Genomic DNA, 16,225 nt, shown 5'->3' with positions numbered 1-16,225 from the left:
ATAGAGAGTACAGTCGAAACACGTTCTTTCACATGATTGGTAAAAAGAGCTTCCATTTCATTTTTTGAGAGGGGGGTGTTTCCAAAACATTGGGAAAACGGTTTTTGAAATTTTGAATTCCAATCATAAATATCTTGATAATCAGACAGGCGATCGGCTTGTAAAAGTACTAGGGTTCGTGACTGACCTAAAGGTTTATGATTATTTTATGATTTCCAGTGCAAGATTAATCTATGCCAGTGTTAAACGGGTCGTAATGGAGCCAAATATGACCAGTAATGGGTAATTTTGCAAAACCATTGCCATGCACAAAGCAATCCTTATGTTAAACTTGTAAAATCAGTATGTGAGGCAAACAAGCAACCGTGCAGAGATACAAAAAAGCAACTGAAGTGTTAATAATCAACCACTTCAAATCCCTGTATAGAAAGTTCTTTTGTAACTGTCTAAAAACTATGGAATAAATGGGTATTTCACTATTCAACAGGCAAAATAGGAATACGTTTTTCACATTTGCACTTATGTTAAAACCAGCTTTTAAAGACAAATTGATGATGAAATCTGGTAATTGAAATGTGATTATATTCTTCATTTGAACAGAATGAAGAGATTAACGTTATTCACATACATGTCAGCTAATTAAAGCTATCCATGTTTCCTTTTTGTTTTTCCATCAGGTACCAAAGGAAACTAGTATACCAAACAATTAAATCAAGGTAAGACCATTACAAAGTTAAGATAATCACTAAAGGCTCGTTCAGATATGAAGAGGTAAAGTGCAGTGGGATTTTTGTTGTTGCAATGTGTAAATGAAAGGCAGCTGCAAGCAGCAAAAGTCCTATTTGTATTCAATGACCTCTGTGTTGTAAGAAACATAAATTGTATTGTGTTACACAAACATCATTATTTAGAACACACAATTTACCCCATCATATCTGAAAGAAGCTTTAATCACCATTGTATTGGCAGAAAACCTGTCGGAAAAGAAGTTTTGAAAAACAGGTTAATATCTGTTTGTTTTAATATGAGGAATTTAGTTTTCAGTGTCAAAAATAATTTTCACAGCATGGTATTACTAACTCTGATTAATGCCTTTAGATAACTAGATTACTAGCTTGATGAATTTGCCCAAAAATGTAGGAGTAATGTAAAATGGTCCATAAAGTTCCAATAACTCAATGTTGATTGACTTCAACTCAAGTTATATTTGACTTCTGGAATTGTGTTTAATCATAACTTTTAAGCCGCAAAAAGTTCATATCATCATCATCATCATCATCATTTATGAAAGTCAGCATTTTCCTTTTACAGGGGTAACTGACTTTCTTGTCATGATCACACTCCCTCCCTCCACTTCTTCTTGTCTCAAGCATCCTCCTCAAATAGACCCACCTTACTGCTTTCTTTCTTTCACCATATCTTCCGGTGAAATCTTTGGTCTTCCTTTCCCTCTTATAAATGCGATCTACCGGTACTTCCAGATCCCAAGCTCTATTCACATCTTCTTCATCTTCCCTGAAATATTTCATTTATAATTGTTTCATCTATCATTGCTACATGTATCCAGTGGCACAGCCACACCTTGACCTCAGTAGGGGCAACAAAATATTTCAACTACTATGATCCGTCTGCTTTTAGTAATGAGGCCCAGGGCCCAGTTGCATAAAACTTACCATTGATGGTAACTTTACCATCAATGGCAACTACCATGGTAACAGTGCTCAACAGCCAATCAAAATCAAGGTTACCATGGTAGTTACCATTGATGGCAAAGTTACCATCAATGGTAAGTTTTGTGCAACAGGGCCCTGGTTTGCATTAAAGTCGGGGGGGGGGCATCACCCTAAATTACTCATTTTGAGGAAGAAACAGTAAGTCTTTTGAGAATATGTCACCACTTGCAGCACCACACTAAAGCAAATTACGTTTAATCCTAAACCTGATTTTTAACCATTACCAGTGAGGATGCCCTGCTTTTTCTTGGTTAGAAATCTGTTGGGAGGGGCACAGTGCCCCTCCCTTAAATCCCTCCCCCCCCCCCCCCTTCAATCCCCACATGTATCTACCTTGATCATTATCTCTCCAAACATCTCTCTTGAACATGCAGGTATCCATCAGGTCTTCACTTAGACACACACACAACTGAAGACAAAGTGAGTGCTATTATTTGACAATTTAACAAGTGTATACGATGTAATTTCAAAAACAGTTTAAAGTATCATAGCCCAGGTTATAAGTGTCGATATGAATGTCTTTAAAAAATTGAAATGCGCAATATAAATTTCCATGAAGGAAAATGAAAAACAAGAATAAGGGATATTGAAATGATTGTCAAGCAACTCGTTGAGATCAAAGCTGTCCATTTTGACATTTTTAGTTTTGACTTACACATACACTTGTGCACATATTAGTAATTATGCTGAATGATTTTTGCTGAAGATCAAAGCAACCAAACTAATGGGTATACAAGTATGCCACAATTTTGTTTATTTTCCACGTCCATATTTTGTTCTATTACAGAAAGGTAGATTCATAGTGGTGAGGAGAGTAACGGAAGAAGAGAAAAAGAAGTTAGCCCAAGATAAACTCCAGGCTGAATTGGTAAGTGAATATTTTCATGATCCTGTCATTATGTTTTTGCTTTTTAGAGGTGATAATGGTTCTTTCTCTTTACTTTATATACAACTTGACTAGATTTATGGCTTTAGCATTGGTCACTTTCCTGAATATCTCAGATGGTTAAAAAAAATGATAAGATCATTTTAATGATCAGCGTATTCTTAAAATATTTGTCTCGTATCTACTCCCTACTGCAGGATGAAGTAGACGAGGCGTCAGGGATCTGCAGGGTGATGAAGATGATCTCTGAGTCGGGCAAGGTCGTTGTAGGTCACAACATGATGCTAGATGTCATTCACATGATGCACCAATTCACAGGCCCACTCCCCGATGTAAGTGTAGATCTGTACTTCATCTGCAAATTGGCAATATTCATACAGTGCTCCCCATGCACATTTCTCTTTCCTTATCTTCTTCTCAAACCACATGCAGCTCATCATTTTGTATTATTTTCTGTACCCTCGATCTCTCACTTCTTTTTGTCATTGTCTACTCTTTGTATTATTACCGTGTTCTTCTATCTTTGTCGTGTAAATTATTGTCTTGTCCCTTTCTCGTCTCTGTTGGCATCCCCCTTTTTCTTTCCCCTATTTTGTAGTTCCTTTTGTAGTTACAGATTAGTTAATTTAATTACTCATTATTCTTAAGTATCATTTGAGGTGTGCACACTTGTACAAGCATTGCTTTTTAGTGGACCCCTCTGTTTCCAACATGTATTTCTTACATTTTTATTAAATGCTTATAATTGATTTGTAATATTTTGTTGGAAACATGAATAAATTTGAATTTGAATTGAATTGTAACTGTATTATTTCCTCCCATTCCCTATAATTAAGTCAATAGAATTCAGTTTATGTTTGTTTCATTTTCAAATCCTATAAAAAATGTAGGATTAAGAGTTGAATGTGATTTAAGCAGATGTCTATTAATAGGCCATTTTGTAATTTGAACCTCATCTTTTATTTTTACAAATTGGTAGAAGTTTTACAGAGCTAGAGATGTGCTTCGTATTTATGATGCTGTGTCTCAAAAAGTAGCAAGAAGTGTGCTTTAATCCTTAAAGTGAAGGATATTTGAGTTAAATCCTGATCAAATCTATATCTACATTACATTTTGTGCAATTTTTTTTATGACTCACTCTCCCCCCCCCCCCCTTCCCCTCTCTCTCTCTCTCTCTCTCTCTCTCTCTCACTCTCCCTCCCCTCTCTCTCTCACTCCCCTCTCTCAATCCTCTCTCTCTCTCTCCGGGCGAGAAAGTGTGGGACAAATACAAAGTGAGAAAGGATCACAGTCTTCCACCTTAATTCGCGTTAGCTCCGCCCATTTATTTTGTACACGATCGGAAGTGTGGGAATCATCAATTACGCCTTTCTTTTACGAGATATTAGGTCCAAATTTCGTTTTTACTTTTAAAATCCTTTATATTATCGTGTCAAGCTTTAATTTTGTTAATTCTTCCATGCAATCTTAATTCGCTGTTTCTCATTTCGTTGTTTTAAAGGATTTACCCTATATGTTGTAATGGGTTTAAGAAGATACTTGGCAAATAGTTTTAAAATGAAAGAATTGCAAAGGACGATTATTTAGCAGCATGCAAATTGGTCTAAATCTTAATTTGGGGTGGATTAAAAAAATCAAAAAAATGCTAAACAGCTATAACATGCAATAATCTTTAATATTAGTAGTTTCTCGACGTTTAATCCTGTAAATTTTATGAGAAAAACAAAATATGCGTTTTTTTGTTTATACTCATATTTCATTCGTTTGTGGAAGTATGGGACAACACAACTGCCAACATTTTATTCAAAACAAGGAAATTCAGCTTGTACGATTCATAATCATGTGTGGAATGGTGATATAAATGTTTTGTAATGAAAATGTTGTGGCTTTTGGCCAGTAAGACGTTTATTCAACCCTAACCCTAACCATAACCCTAATGTACCTAACCCTAATCCTATGGCATATCACACAGCGATATATAATTATTACTAAAAAAGGAAGTGTGGGACGCCTACAGAAGATGGTTCTTTAACAAATTCTTATGACAAATATTGCAGGAAAATGGTTTAATGTTATTATTAAAACTTCTACTTATAGTTTAATCTCTGATATCTTATTATTTAAGCCCAAAAGGGTTCATTTCAAACATAGTCTGAAGAGGTGTAAAAATGAACCTGATACGAAAATGCGGGACGCCCTCTTTCGAAGAATTGTATCCAGGGGCCCGTTCCTCGAAACAGTCATAAGTCTAACTTCTTGACTTTCCCATTGAAACGCGTGTTAATTCTATATATTTTATATCACACGTTTGAATGGGATGGTCAAGAAGTTATACTTATGACGGTTTCGAGGAACCGGCCCCAGCTTGCTGAGTTAAGCACTACAATTACGACAACAACAACAACAACACCATTTAAATGCCCTTGCTATGCATGGTCATAATATTACATCACAAACAGGCATCCCTTTAGAGGAAATCGATCTGGTCCTCACTTTTGAATGGGTTTTTAAGTTTTTTTAATCAAACTTTCATCAATTCTTTCTCTGATTCGTTATTTCTTTATTTCTTCCTTCGATCATTTCATTTCATTTTTTTTTGCATTCATTTCACACACGGACATATATGTTTGGGCTGTACTGCCTATATGCATCATGAAATTTTCTGACCAAGGGACCTACATCACACACAAACATCCTCACAAACGCACACACCCACACACAACCAAAAGCCGTGCATCTGACACGCCAACTCTTGTGTATCACAGGTTTAAGGATTTATTAAACATATGCACTTTATATACCTTATATACCTTTGAGTACAGACAAACAATGTCAAAGTTACATGGGATAAAACTATACACAATCTCAAACATCAACGTAGTACAGAGTCAATGTGAAAAAACTTACACAATGACAAAACCCCTTAAATTGATGTCTAATTAATCCCTAGTATACAATTATGATAAATTTCAATATTCTATGTTTCATCTATAAGCTTATAGTTTCAACAATGTTATAATGCTTTTAGAATAAAATTGAACTATTACACTCTTAATTGCTTTCGTTATTGAGTCTACACATCATTAACCCAAAGAAACTTTGTTTTGTAATTTCTCCATGGTTTTCTCCATCATGTTTTTCTGATTTCAAATAAATATTCTGAATTTCAATTCTACTTCAAAATATAAATCTCATTTCACTCAGTCCAACTTAACTAAAAATTAAAGGTTTTGTTACCTACATCACATCATGCGTGACGGACCTGGGCGCTTTGCAAGTAGCCACCATTATTATTATTATGATCATGTATAATAATGTTATAACAAGCTGACCTAATATATAAAACTTTGGTAGACTAGTACCTCTAAATCTCGACCATTATTATAAACCTTCTTATTTCCTCTATATAACTGAGTTTCTTTCAATGTTTTACATTTTAAGAAAAAATGTACATTTTCATTGTTTACATTATGCTGTTAATCTTTTTCAATTCAGCCGCTGGCCGCGACGAAACAATAATAAAACATCCAATTAAATTGAAGAAGCTTTAACGCCACAGTATACCAGACCAGTACCCAGAAATAGCTTCATCTCAGTCCTGAACTACTCATATTGTTCTCATCAACTTTCCCAGGATGCAACATTCCGATCTCTTAGTGTGTTGCAATATATGCCCACTTGAATGATTACAGATATATCCGCTACTCTTTACAACGTACATACCACTAATATGTTACCATGTAACAAAATGAGTACCGTTATTTCTCATCCCAACATTCCTGTTTTCTGACAAAAAATCCTTAACATGTATAGGTAAATTTATTGAAATATATATTGTGGATCATTGTGTTAAAAGGCATATTTATCAAAGCTAACTCTTAACCATTGAACTATTGACCATTGGTCGCAATTGGTTCACTATCCCTCTAACTGTACTTATTTTCCCGTCCATGTTTACTGATATGGCATGTAATGGCAGCTTAGACTTCATTTGTCTTATTTATTACAGAAATGCAATATGCAAACTTGGTACACCTGTACTTGTGTACATCCCCGAAGCTTAAAAATTCACTATTATGTCAAAACATATTAACTTTTATCAATGTATATTGGTTCATAAATCAACAAATTATTAACTGTTTCATGTAGATAATTATGTTTCATATATTTAAAAACATTTTCCCCACAATTTGTCTGCAAATAGTTAAGATCCGCCCCTGTAAATCCTCCAGACCTTCATATTCCCTAGTAATGTCACGAGCTGAAAAAATAAACATAACAATACACAATCGGATGCAACTTATCATAGCAAGCTGCTCTTGCTCACGATAGCATGAGATGCAATACCAGCTGACAACCATTCAGATTATGCTGAAACTGTGCTTGAAGGCGATTTACTCAGCTCAAATCTATCAATCTTTTATACAGGATATAAACACATATACCTTGTCTTCATTTCAAGGTACTTTAAATAGCTATTGGTCACTGGTGACTTAAATGAATGTCTTAGTTTTAGCACGATGAAGTGATTTTTTACATTATTAACATGTGCGTAACCAAATTTAGCACCATAAAAACGCTTTGTTTCCTATTTAATAGGGAGGACCTGATCCACGAGAGCATATTTCAACAGACATGTGATTTATATAAATGCAAACAAGGTCAACTCTATCAAAAGCCTTAGCCCAAAGAAAATTACATCAACTTGTGTTGGTGAAGGGTGATTTGAAATCTTTGCTAATTCATAAAAAAAAAAATGGCTGCCTAAGTGGTACATGAACCCTTCTGTAACAAAAGAAATATAATAATGTGCTGAGAATCTGGAACTATTCTGTTTACTCTGGAGTGCTCTGGTAATCTCTGGTAGAAGACATCATGATGTGTAGGGAATGTAACATGTTGAACGATCCACCATACAGTCACCAAAGCCCTAAAGAGAGATAAAAACACACATATAAGTGACAGGTTATCCCATTAGAATGTATTCTGAAACAATTAGATTATCCCTCAACATTAACTATAAGGTTACCCAAGATTCCATTGAATCAGATTCTGGTATATATGTTATGCAAACTTAATTCAGCCTCTGATATGCAGTTGCTGTAAAAGGATCCTAAGATTTCATGAAACCATTGTAAACAGTAAGCATAATAAACTAGAAATATCAGTTAAGTTGATTTATATCCCACACCAGCGTATTGCATTATTGAGATTTATTGTTTCAACAAATATATACTATTTGATGTTTCCATGGCAACACACTTTCACATTTTCACATGCATTAGGCCAACATAATGTAAATGCCAATTTCAATTTGAATTGCAAAGAGAGACCAGAGGAAGGCGTTCCCTTGCAATTGCTTTCCTCCAATTAAATGAGTTTGGCATGATTTGATTTGTATGGTTGTTTAAAAGTCCTGACAAGCATATTCCAAATCATACATCAGGTTAAAAAAAATATCCAGTTAATCCCAGTTGAAATCCATTTGATCTCAACTAACTGATTCCAGTCAGTTAACTTTTTGTAGTTAGTTTCCTTATACAGTTGAAAATACCATTGGCTACTGATATATTCTACTGGTCTCAACTGGAAAACATTCAATGTAATTGGACTTGCTTCAAGTGGGACATTTTATTTTCACTTGAAAGCAACATAACAAACTGAAACAAGTTACATGTAGATCCAATAGGAAACCGGATGTTAGTTGAATTAGTTTAGCACCATTTGGGGATAGTTGTTCCAACTGGTACTTTTACTGGTTTCCACTGGTATTTGTATACTGGTCGTTACTAGTATCATGAAATATTGTTTGACATCTTTACTAGAATAAACTGGAATCCACTGGTGCTATAACTGGCCAGTTGAAACCATTAAAAACATGTTAACATTTTAATTGGTATCAACTGGTTTCCACTATTTTTAAGACTTGGGATATATTAAGACAATAATCTTACCATCTCTCAGGCCCATGTTGCGAGCCTTGTCATAGAACTGTTGCCTTGACATTTTCTGCCTTGTAGTTGCCATTATTAGGGGGTAAGCTTCATCAGTCTGAACAAAATAAATACATTAATTGGTTTAATCAACAGTCAAACCAAAATGTCTGAATAATATGCAATTCTTGTCACTTCCCTTAAAGGTACTATGTCCCATTTGCAGGCCAAAAAAATGAAAAAGTTAAATTCCAACTGCATTTAAAAGATATTACTAATTTAGAACTTCCCTAAAAAAGGTGGGGCTTGAAAATGTCTTCAAGTGGGAAAATAACGACTATTAGTTGTCAAAACGACTTTAGGGCTATAGAGCCCAAAAGTAATAGTCTTGATTTTCAGACAATTGTACCGAATGGTCATACGCTTTATGCTGCGCAAAGATTCAATCAATTTAATCTTGGCCATCACAAGAAGTGGGTTATTGATGTAGACAAATGCTCATGTACCCTTTACAACTCTTTTCATGTATGTTATTACCAAAGAAGAAAAAAGCCAGTCAGTCACTCAATAGTGTCTGACAGTGAAGTCTAGCAAGTAAACAGGTTTCCTTGCATAATTTGAATATGAGGACACTGCTAACGTTTACATTTCACAGATAGGACATACATGACATATTCATAATTCCTGCAAAGTTCTACAGAATTTGAGGTTGGCTGCAAAAGGAACATAGTACCTTTAAACCTCATGAAACTTTTTTAAAGGTCATTTGACAAGGACACAAAGTAAACACATCTTAATATCAAAGATAAACCATGTAGTGTAAATATTCAGATGTTATATCCTTTGAAATATCAGTTAAACAAAATTATTTTTTACTATATTTACTCCCCAAAACGAGAGATAAGACAATATGCCTACATTATAACGAAATTCTCTTAATTCTTCCTAATAACACTTCCAGTTGACATGACATAATATTCCATAACATGCTAATGATACATTAGCAAACAGCTAACTGGCCAATATTTCATACATTATGAATTATTCATTTACTTGTGCTAAATACTTTTGGAAATAACTACAATACTCACTATGTCCCTGAATTTTGGATTTTTTGTTTTGAAGCATGTTCTGTTGAGCACAGCACGGACAGTTCTTTCCATATCCTCAAGTTCAGAACTAGTCAGTCTAAAGCGAGATCTTGGCTGGTAAAAGCAATATTGAATAGTACAGTCAAGGCAAAGAAAATATAAATAATCACAAGAATGTCTTCAAGGAAGCATAGAATATTGCATCTGTGATAAACAGTGCAGACTTACAAACCACTAGCCACCTAACCAAGTCTAATATTACATTATCACTTAATAAACTTGCAAATGGGACAAAATGAAGAGAAGAAAACTAAAAATATTGCTAATGGTGATTAATACCCCAAATATGGCAACCATGTTTCTGCCATATTGCTCCAAACTTTGGAAGCAGTAAACAACTTTTTGTTCTTCAAATCAGCCATTACCATAGTCAATCATATTTATACCTGAAAGTCAACTTGAAGGCTCGAACAGTGTAAAAGTAGTCTGCTTCAGAAATGTTGCAGTGGACTGACAACTGCCCACACCCTGATTATTCAAACTTTGTTGGGAAGGGTTATAAAAACTCATTCCCCCCAAAACAAAATTAAAAACCAAAAAATATTAAAAACAAAATGCTGTTTTTGAATTTAGAAAGTTTGGGGTTAGCAGTTTACAAACCTTTCTGGTTTTATTTTGTAAGTGTTGGGTCAGGGGGGCTTGTTGTGACTGCACATTCTCTGCTGCCTCTGTATTGGGTGATTCCACACTCTCCGTTGCCTCTGTATTGTGCTGGGGTGATTGCCTCAAATTGTGCTGTTGTTGCTGATCGGCATAGTGCTGGACTTCCTGTTATGCACATACAGTACATTAAAAAAATTAAAAAAATAATAATTTAGGCCAAATCTATCACAACAAAGGTGCTTTCAGTTTGCATTCAACAGACAAGTTCCCTAATGTTTTGAATTCATGTATTTTCTTTCTCTGCAAGTAGAGTACATGGTATACTTGTAGTTCCCTGCATGGGACATTATTTACAATGTCAAATTTGGGAGATATGCAATTAGCATGAATATGTCAGCTGTTGCAATGTTTGACGATCCCCAACAAGCTTTTCAGTACATAGGGAGACATTTTTCATCAGGAGATCATGCATAAAGTATGTATACACTACTACAATTGGCCTTTGTTCATGAAAATTTGATAAGCAAATTCACATTGAACTCAATCAAACTCAAAGTTCGTCTTGGTATATAAATAATAGTGCACACAGAGCACTTTGTGGCAATCGACAAGCGAAATCACTGAGATCTTAATTAAGAAGGAATCAGCCATATTTTTAATGTAAGGAACATGGGTAATTAACAAATTATTACCTCTCCAACAAGCATGTCCCAGACTCGGTCTCTACATTCGATGTTCTGTGAGGTCTTATACCTCGCAGCATAGTAGTGATCAGCAGTTTCTATAGAATGGCACATGAAACTAGCGATTCTTTGCCGCTCCTCATTTGATAATTCATCTCGTGCCTGTAACAGAACACAAAACATCGTAGGGAATGAATGAAATGCTGTGAGAAGAATTAGGCATTAATCCACATGCATCTAGTATCAGTATGTGTATCGGGGGCATAAACTTGATCAGAGACTTCAGTACACATTAAAAGAGGTGAAATGAGCTCTTTTCATTAGAAAAAACTAAAATCTGCCCCAATTAGAGCCTATACATGGAGGCGAATGCTTAATATTAAAAGTCAAGATCTAACAAGTTCATAAATTTATAAGCTCTGGTCGTTTTTCATTATGGTTGCATGGGACAAGCAAGAATAACTGGGTACATAAAATGAATTATCCTAAACTCCATACAAAATTACTGATAAAAATGAGAGGGATACAAAAAGAGAAACATTCTTTTAAAAGAAGTATAACAACGTCTTTAACTTACTGCTGTCACCACTGTCTTCCTGATAGCCCTTGATGAGATTTTGCCTGGCAGGCCAAAGTCCTTCCAAGACTCATTGAGTGCAGTACTGGGCTTGTTTACTCCCTTTCCCTTAGATGACAGGAAGAATGGTGCCTGCATGTTTACCACTGACTGAGAACCACCGGGAGAGAGATGCCTCACTTCATCGTACATTGTGAAATATTTCCACTGATCCTCTCGAATGATCACTTGTGCTTTGCCATAAACACGAGCTGTCTTGTGAACACCAACCTGCAGAAAAGTAGACTCTTCATTGAAATACCACCATAAACAATTTTGAATAAAATCTGGCTTTATAAACGTGTATCCTACAGTTTAATTTATCTTGGGTTTATTGCAAGTTCAGATACTTCATTGATTCTGCCATGATTTCTTTCAACTCCTAGTATCTCTATGAATTAAGTAGCTTTTTCAGATCTACAAATACACATCTAATTGAAGGTAAAAAAGTACTAAAGAAGTAACATTTTTAAGGCATACCGGTATCTTCCTTTTCTTCTTTGAAGAATTAAGTTTTTCTCTTACCTTAATGACCCTTTTACCAGAGCAATTAGTAGCATTTGCTACTTCTTCACCAGTCATATTCGTAAGCACACAGCTCCTCGGAGCACCACTCAACATTGCCATCAACAGCAAGAAGTCTCGCAACATCTTTATTTGGTCCCATCTTGGGTCTTCTCCAGCTGCAAATCTTTCTGAAAATACGAATATAGTAATAAAAGCAATCTTTAATAAATGTTAAAGAATGTTTCAGTCAGTTCCTGCAATAAAACCACACATAGCAATAGATCAGATATTATTTCAATCTATCTGTGCATGTACATGTATAAGCCTGTTAAAGAGCATTCCACCTCAGACTCCCTCTAAACTACATGTTAATTTGATATTTACACATACTTGGTAAACTTTCTTTATGTTGGATTAGATAAAATCATTTAAGTTCCACATTAGTATCCCTATCACCACACTTGAGATATTGTGATATGCAATTCATTCTCATTGTCTGTTATTAAATTCCTTTAGTCGCATGCAATTAAAAAAAGAAGAAGAATGATCAAACCTTCAAAGCTATCCGCGTGATGCTTCAATTCCGTATAGAACTTCCTCAGATGCTCTCTAGGAATAATCAACTCTGTAAATAGAAAATATAAGACTAATTGAACATATGTCATATGCAGGTAATACAGGAGTGTCATTTATCCATCTCAATAGTTCATACATGGTTATATCATGAAGGAATGGTGATAGCAAATTGTATTTGAAGTGGAATATTACACATGTATATTGCTCGTCTCAATTTATATTTTGATTATTTGTGTCTACATATTTCCTATTTCTTTGTAAACGTTAGCGTATTTCAAGTGTGCAGGTTCATTATGGAACTTTCTTCTATAAAATATATTTCAAATGTTTTGTGTTGTCAGCATGAACATAAAATTGCTGTTACCATGGTAATATTCAACATATCACTAGTATAGTGGATACTCAAATACAGAATAGATTTTTTTTTTTTGTATATTGAATATTTGGAAAAGAGGGATATAAGTACAAGTACTTGTTTCACAAAAAAGTTGATTTGTTACTATCTTTTAGCTATTTATAGAATTTGAGATTATCCATTATTCCCCCTTTTCACACGGATACTATCATTTTATCTTTCAGATTACATTTGCCAAAGGATGATTCTGTTAAGTTGGGATGAAATATAGTAATGTATTTTTGAGAAGAACAAAGTAAACAAATTATTTGAAGTGTTCCAAAGAAACTTCTCAAAATCATGGCTGTTTTTATATTTTATTTCTGTAACTGTTTGTAATACAAAAACCTTCTGAATAACAATGATTGGTTATATTTACCAGATTTCGGTTGATGTTCTTTGATTTGTTCATCTTCATCTTCAACTTCGTCTTCATCTTCAGTTTCATCTTTGCTCAAGCTTGGCTCTCCCCGTTTAGAAGATTCTAGAATGAAATGATAACAAGTAATCTCACTTTCATGAACCTACTGCTCTTCAGACAAAATAACATTTTTGTTTCATCTTAAAGTGTTCAATACAATGATAACAAGGATATACAATTTGTAATGAACAGTTCAAAACAATAAATTGAGATCTTCAGATATATGTTTCTCAGTCATTAAAGTGTACAGCTCTGTTGTTTCTGAATTGCTTTCATCATCTGATAGCTCATGATAACCTCCTTAAATGTTTTAACTGTTTAGATTACACTTGCCCAAGGATGATCTCTGTTAAGTTGGGATGAAATATAGTAATGAATTTTTGAGAAGAACAAAGTAAACAAAATATGAAAATGATTATTCATGCAAGTGTTCTTGGACAGGAAAACTATATTTGTACACAATCATCACTGTGTTACCATTGGCTCTCCTGACAAAATAAAACAGAAACAAATAAAGAAAAATCACTACTCAACGATCAATACTTTATATAATTATAACATACCATTATGCTACCAGTACAACTGACCTGTTATGGTTTCTTCATTCTTTTCTCCTTCCTCAGTCTCTGATCCCCCTTCCTTGTCACCACCCTCTGTTCCTCCTTCCTCTTCATTCTCATCTGTTCCTTCCATTTCATCATCCTCTGTTCCTTCCTCTTCTTCATCATCGTCTAGTTCCATTTCATCATCCTCTTCTTGCTCATCATTCTCATCTCTTTTTCGAAATTTTCTTGCCAGTTCTTTAAGAGAGCCTCCTTTTTTCAAATGAGGGTAGTATACATGGGGAGGGATGTTGAAGGCTAGCATTCTGGCAATATGGTGTGCATTGGCTTGCATCTGTGAAAAGGACAAAATCATCAATTACTTTCCTTGCCTGTGTTTACTGCTTGTTGTTAATGTATTTGTGCTACTCCATTCTAAATGCCTCTTTACTGTTTAAGTTGGAATTTTAGTGTGAAAATGTTAATGTGACTTATTTCACCTATAATGATATCTAATTTCACCAATAATTTCAATGACTTTAATCTACATGTTTACAGGAATTAGTTAATGGCAAATCCAGCAAAAAAAAAAAGAAAGGAGATGGAGAGATGAGCTGTTGAATTCACTTCTCCAAACATCTGAAGCACTCTCTATGGAACTTTGTAATTTCATCAATCATATTTTTCATCCAATCTTTACTTAGGGTCTATAAATATTTTCACAGAGTGTCTTATCTACTGTCCCTAGCTAGAGCCTAGACTCTGTCTAACCCGAAGCCGTCTACTGATACTTGATTAATACTTAAAAATTAAGCACATATTTCAATCATACTGTATCATCAAAAAGGTCATAGATCTAGACTAGATCTAGGCTAAATTATGCTTAGTAGATACGGTTTTCTGACTTTACGTGAAAGAGTTGTTGATTTACTCCGAAGTTAATTGAAAACAAAACAAACCAAAACCTGGGAACACTTTGAAAAATATTACATTTTTATCATAAATCATGGTGTCATTTTAAGTAGATCTAGGTCTAGACCTTTAAGTCTAACTAAGAACTCTATACCTCTAGATCTACAGTAGATTTCTACTTCCAAAGTACTAGATGTTTAGTCTATAATCTAGACCAGATTAGTTATTTCTTAAACCTAAAAAGGACGATCAATAATTCTAGATTTGGACTAGACAAAAATGTCCGTCTGGTATGGGATGTTTTAAAAGAATAAAATTGACATTTTTCCACAGTCATTAAAGCCAGACGTAGGTCGAGATGTAATTTCAGCGGAAGTTTTGGGGGTACCGTAACTCCATGAAGCTCCAACACCGCCGCCGCGGCGCCGGTGTTGGAGCTTCCTGGAGTTAGGGGTATGGTACCGCTGATCTGTAACTAGACGACTAGCCGCTATACCTACCGGTGGTAATTAACGCGTGCTAATTACGAGTAGTCTACGTAGAGTCCCTGTTAACTAGTTTTTAGAAATTATTTTTCACGGTTAGAGTTCACTATTAGTTTAACGTGAGATATGCGGTGTACTTACCGTAGAATCTATAGAAAAGTCCATGTCATCGCTCGATTCTTCCATCTTATTGCTTTGTTTTTGTGTCGCTAATTACTCCTAGTATTAATTAGCTAATTAATGTAGAGTGTATGGGGCGCCGGTGTCCACATGCGTGCCTGTATATTAAACTTTATAAAGGCCCTTTTGAGGTAGTCTCCCGGAAAAAATTATGGTTTTTAGTTAATTTTAGCACTTAGTTGTTGTTTTTGTCTTGATCGTCATTCCCTGTGACGACAACCAAGAAACCACAAATGTAAATACAATTTTAAATGATAAATTGTGTTTTTTGTGCAAATACAATACATTCCAGCTTTCCATAATCAAAAGACTGGTGACTATCATTTCTATGGAAGTTGCCCCAAACTTCTAGGAAGTGTGGGCCTTTTGGTCCACACTTCCGTAATTTTGAGAGGTAGTATGGACCAGTACATAAACGAATGGCGATGTCCCACACTTCGCTGAATGGGACCACACTTCTGTCCCATACTTCACTCACTCTGTCCCATACTACCAAATCTCTCTCTCTCTCTCTCCCACTCTCTCTCTCTCTCCCACTCTCTCTCTCTCTCTCCCTCCTCTCCCTCTCTCTCTCAATCCCCCCTCTTTCTCTTCCCCTCCTCT

The 16,225-nt window shown here is 35.0% G+C and overlaps 2 protein-coding genes across 2 annotated transcripts in view; one reads left to right on the top strand and one right to left on the bottom strand.

Moving 5' to 3' along the window:
* LOC580516 (poly(A)-specific ribonuclease PARN) overlaps positions 1 to 16,225 on the top strand; it is a 55,136-nt gene that overhangs the window by 11,415 nt on the left and 27,496 nt on the right. The window contains exons 8-11 of the mRNA XM_030985117.1: positions 678 to 716; positions 2,108 to 2,153; positions 2,521 to 2,601; positions 2,817 to 2,951. Coding sequence (XP_030840977.1) covers positions 678 to 716; positions 2,108 to 2,153; positions 2,521 to 2,601; positions 2,817 to 2,951 — 301 coding nt within the window. The remainder of the gene's footprint in view (positions 1 to 677; positions 717 to 2,107; positions 2,154 to 2,520; positions 2,602 to 2,816; positions 2,952 to 16,225) is intronic.
* On the bottom strand, positions 7,143 to 15,709 carry LOC100892106. The gene is made up of 11 exons (XM_030984317.1): positions 15,584 to 15,709; positions 14,091 to 14,400; positions 13,462 to 13,566; positions 12,666 to 12,737; positions 12,131 to 12,300; positions 11,567 to 11,836; positions 10,999 to 11,151; positions 10,304 to 10,471; positions 9,644 to 9,757; positions 8,574 to 8,670; positions 7,143 to 7,549 (listed from the first exon to the last, which is right to left on the bottom strand). The coding sequence occupies exons 1-11, from the start codon at positions 15,626 to 15,628 to the stop codon at positions 7,539 to 7,541; spliced, it is 1,515 nt and encodes a 504-aa protein (XP_030840177.1). The 5' UTR covers positions 15,629 to 15,709; the 3' UTR covers positions 7,143 to 7,538.

This window comes from Strongylocentrotus purpuratus, unplaced genomic scaffold (genome assembly GCF_000002235.5).
Source record: "Strongylocentrotus purpuratus isolate Spur 01 unplaced genomic scaffold, Spur_5.0 spur5_scaffold_14, whole genome shotgun sequence".
Classification (NCBI taxonomy): Eukaryota; Metazoa; Echinodermata; class Echinoidea; order Camarodonta; family Strongylocentrotidae; genus Strongylocentrotus; species Strongylocentrotus purpuratus.
The sequence above is the reverse complement of the archived record's forward strand: the minus strand, read 5'-3'. Positions and strand labels throughout refer to the sequence as shown.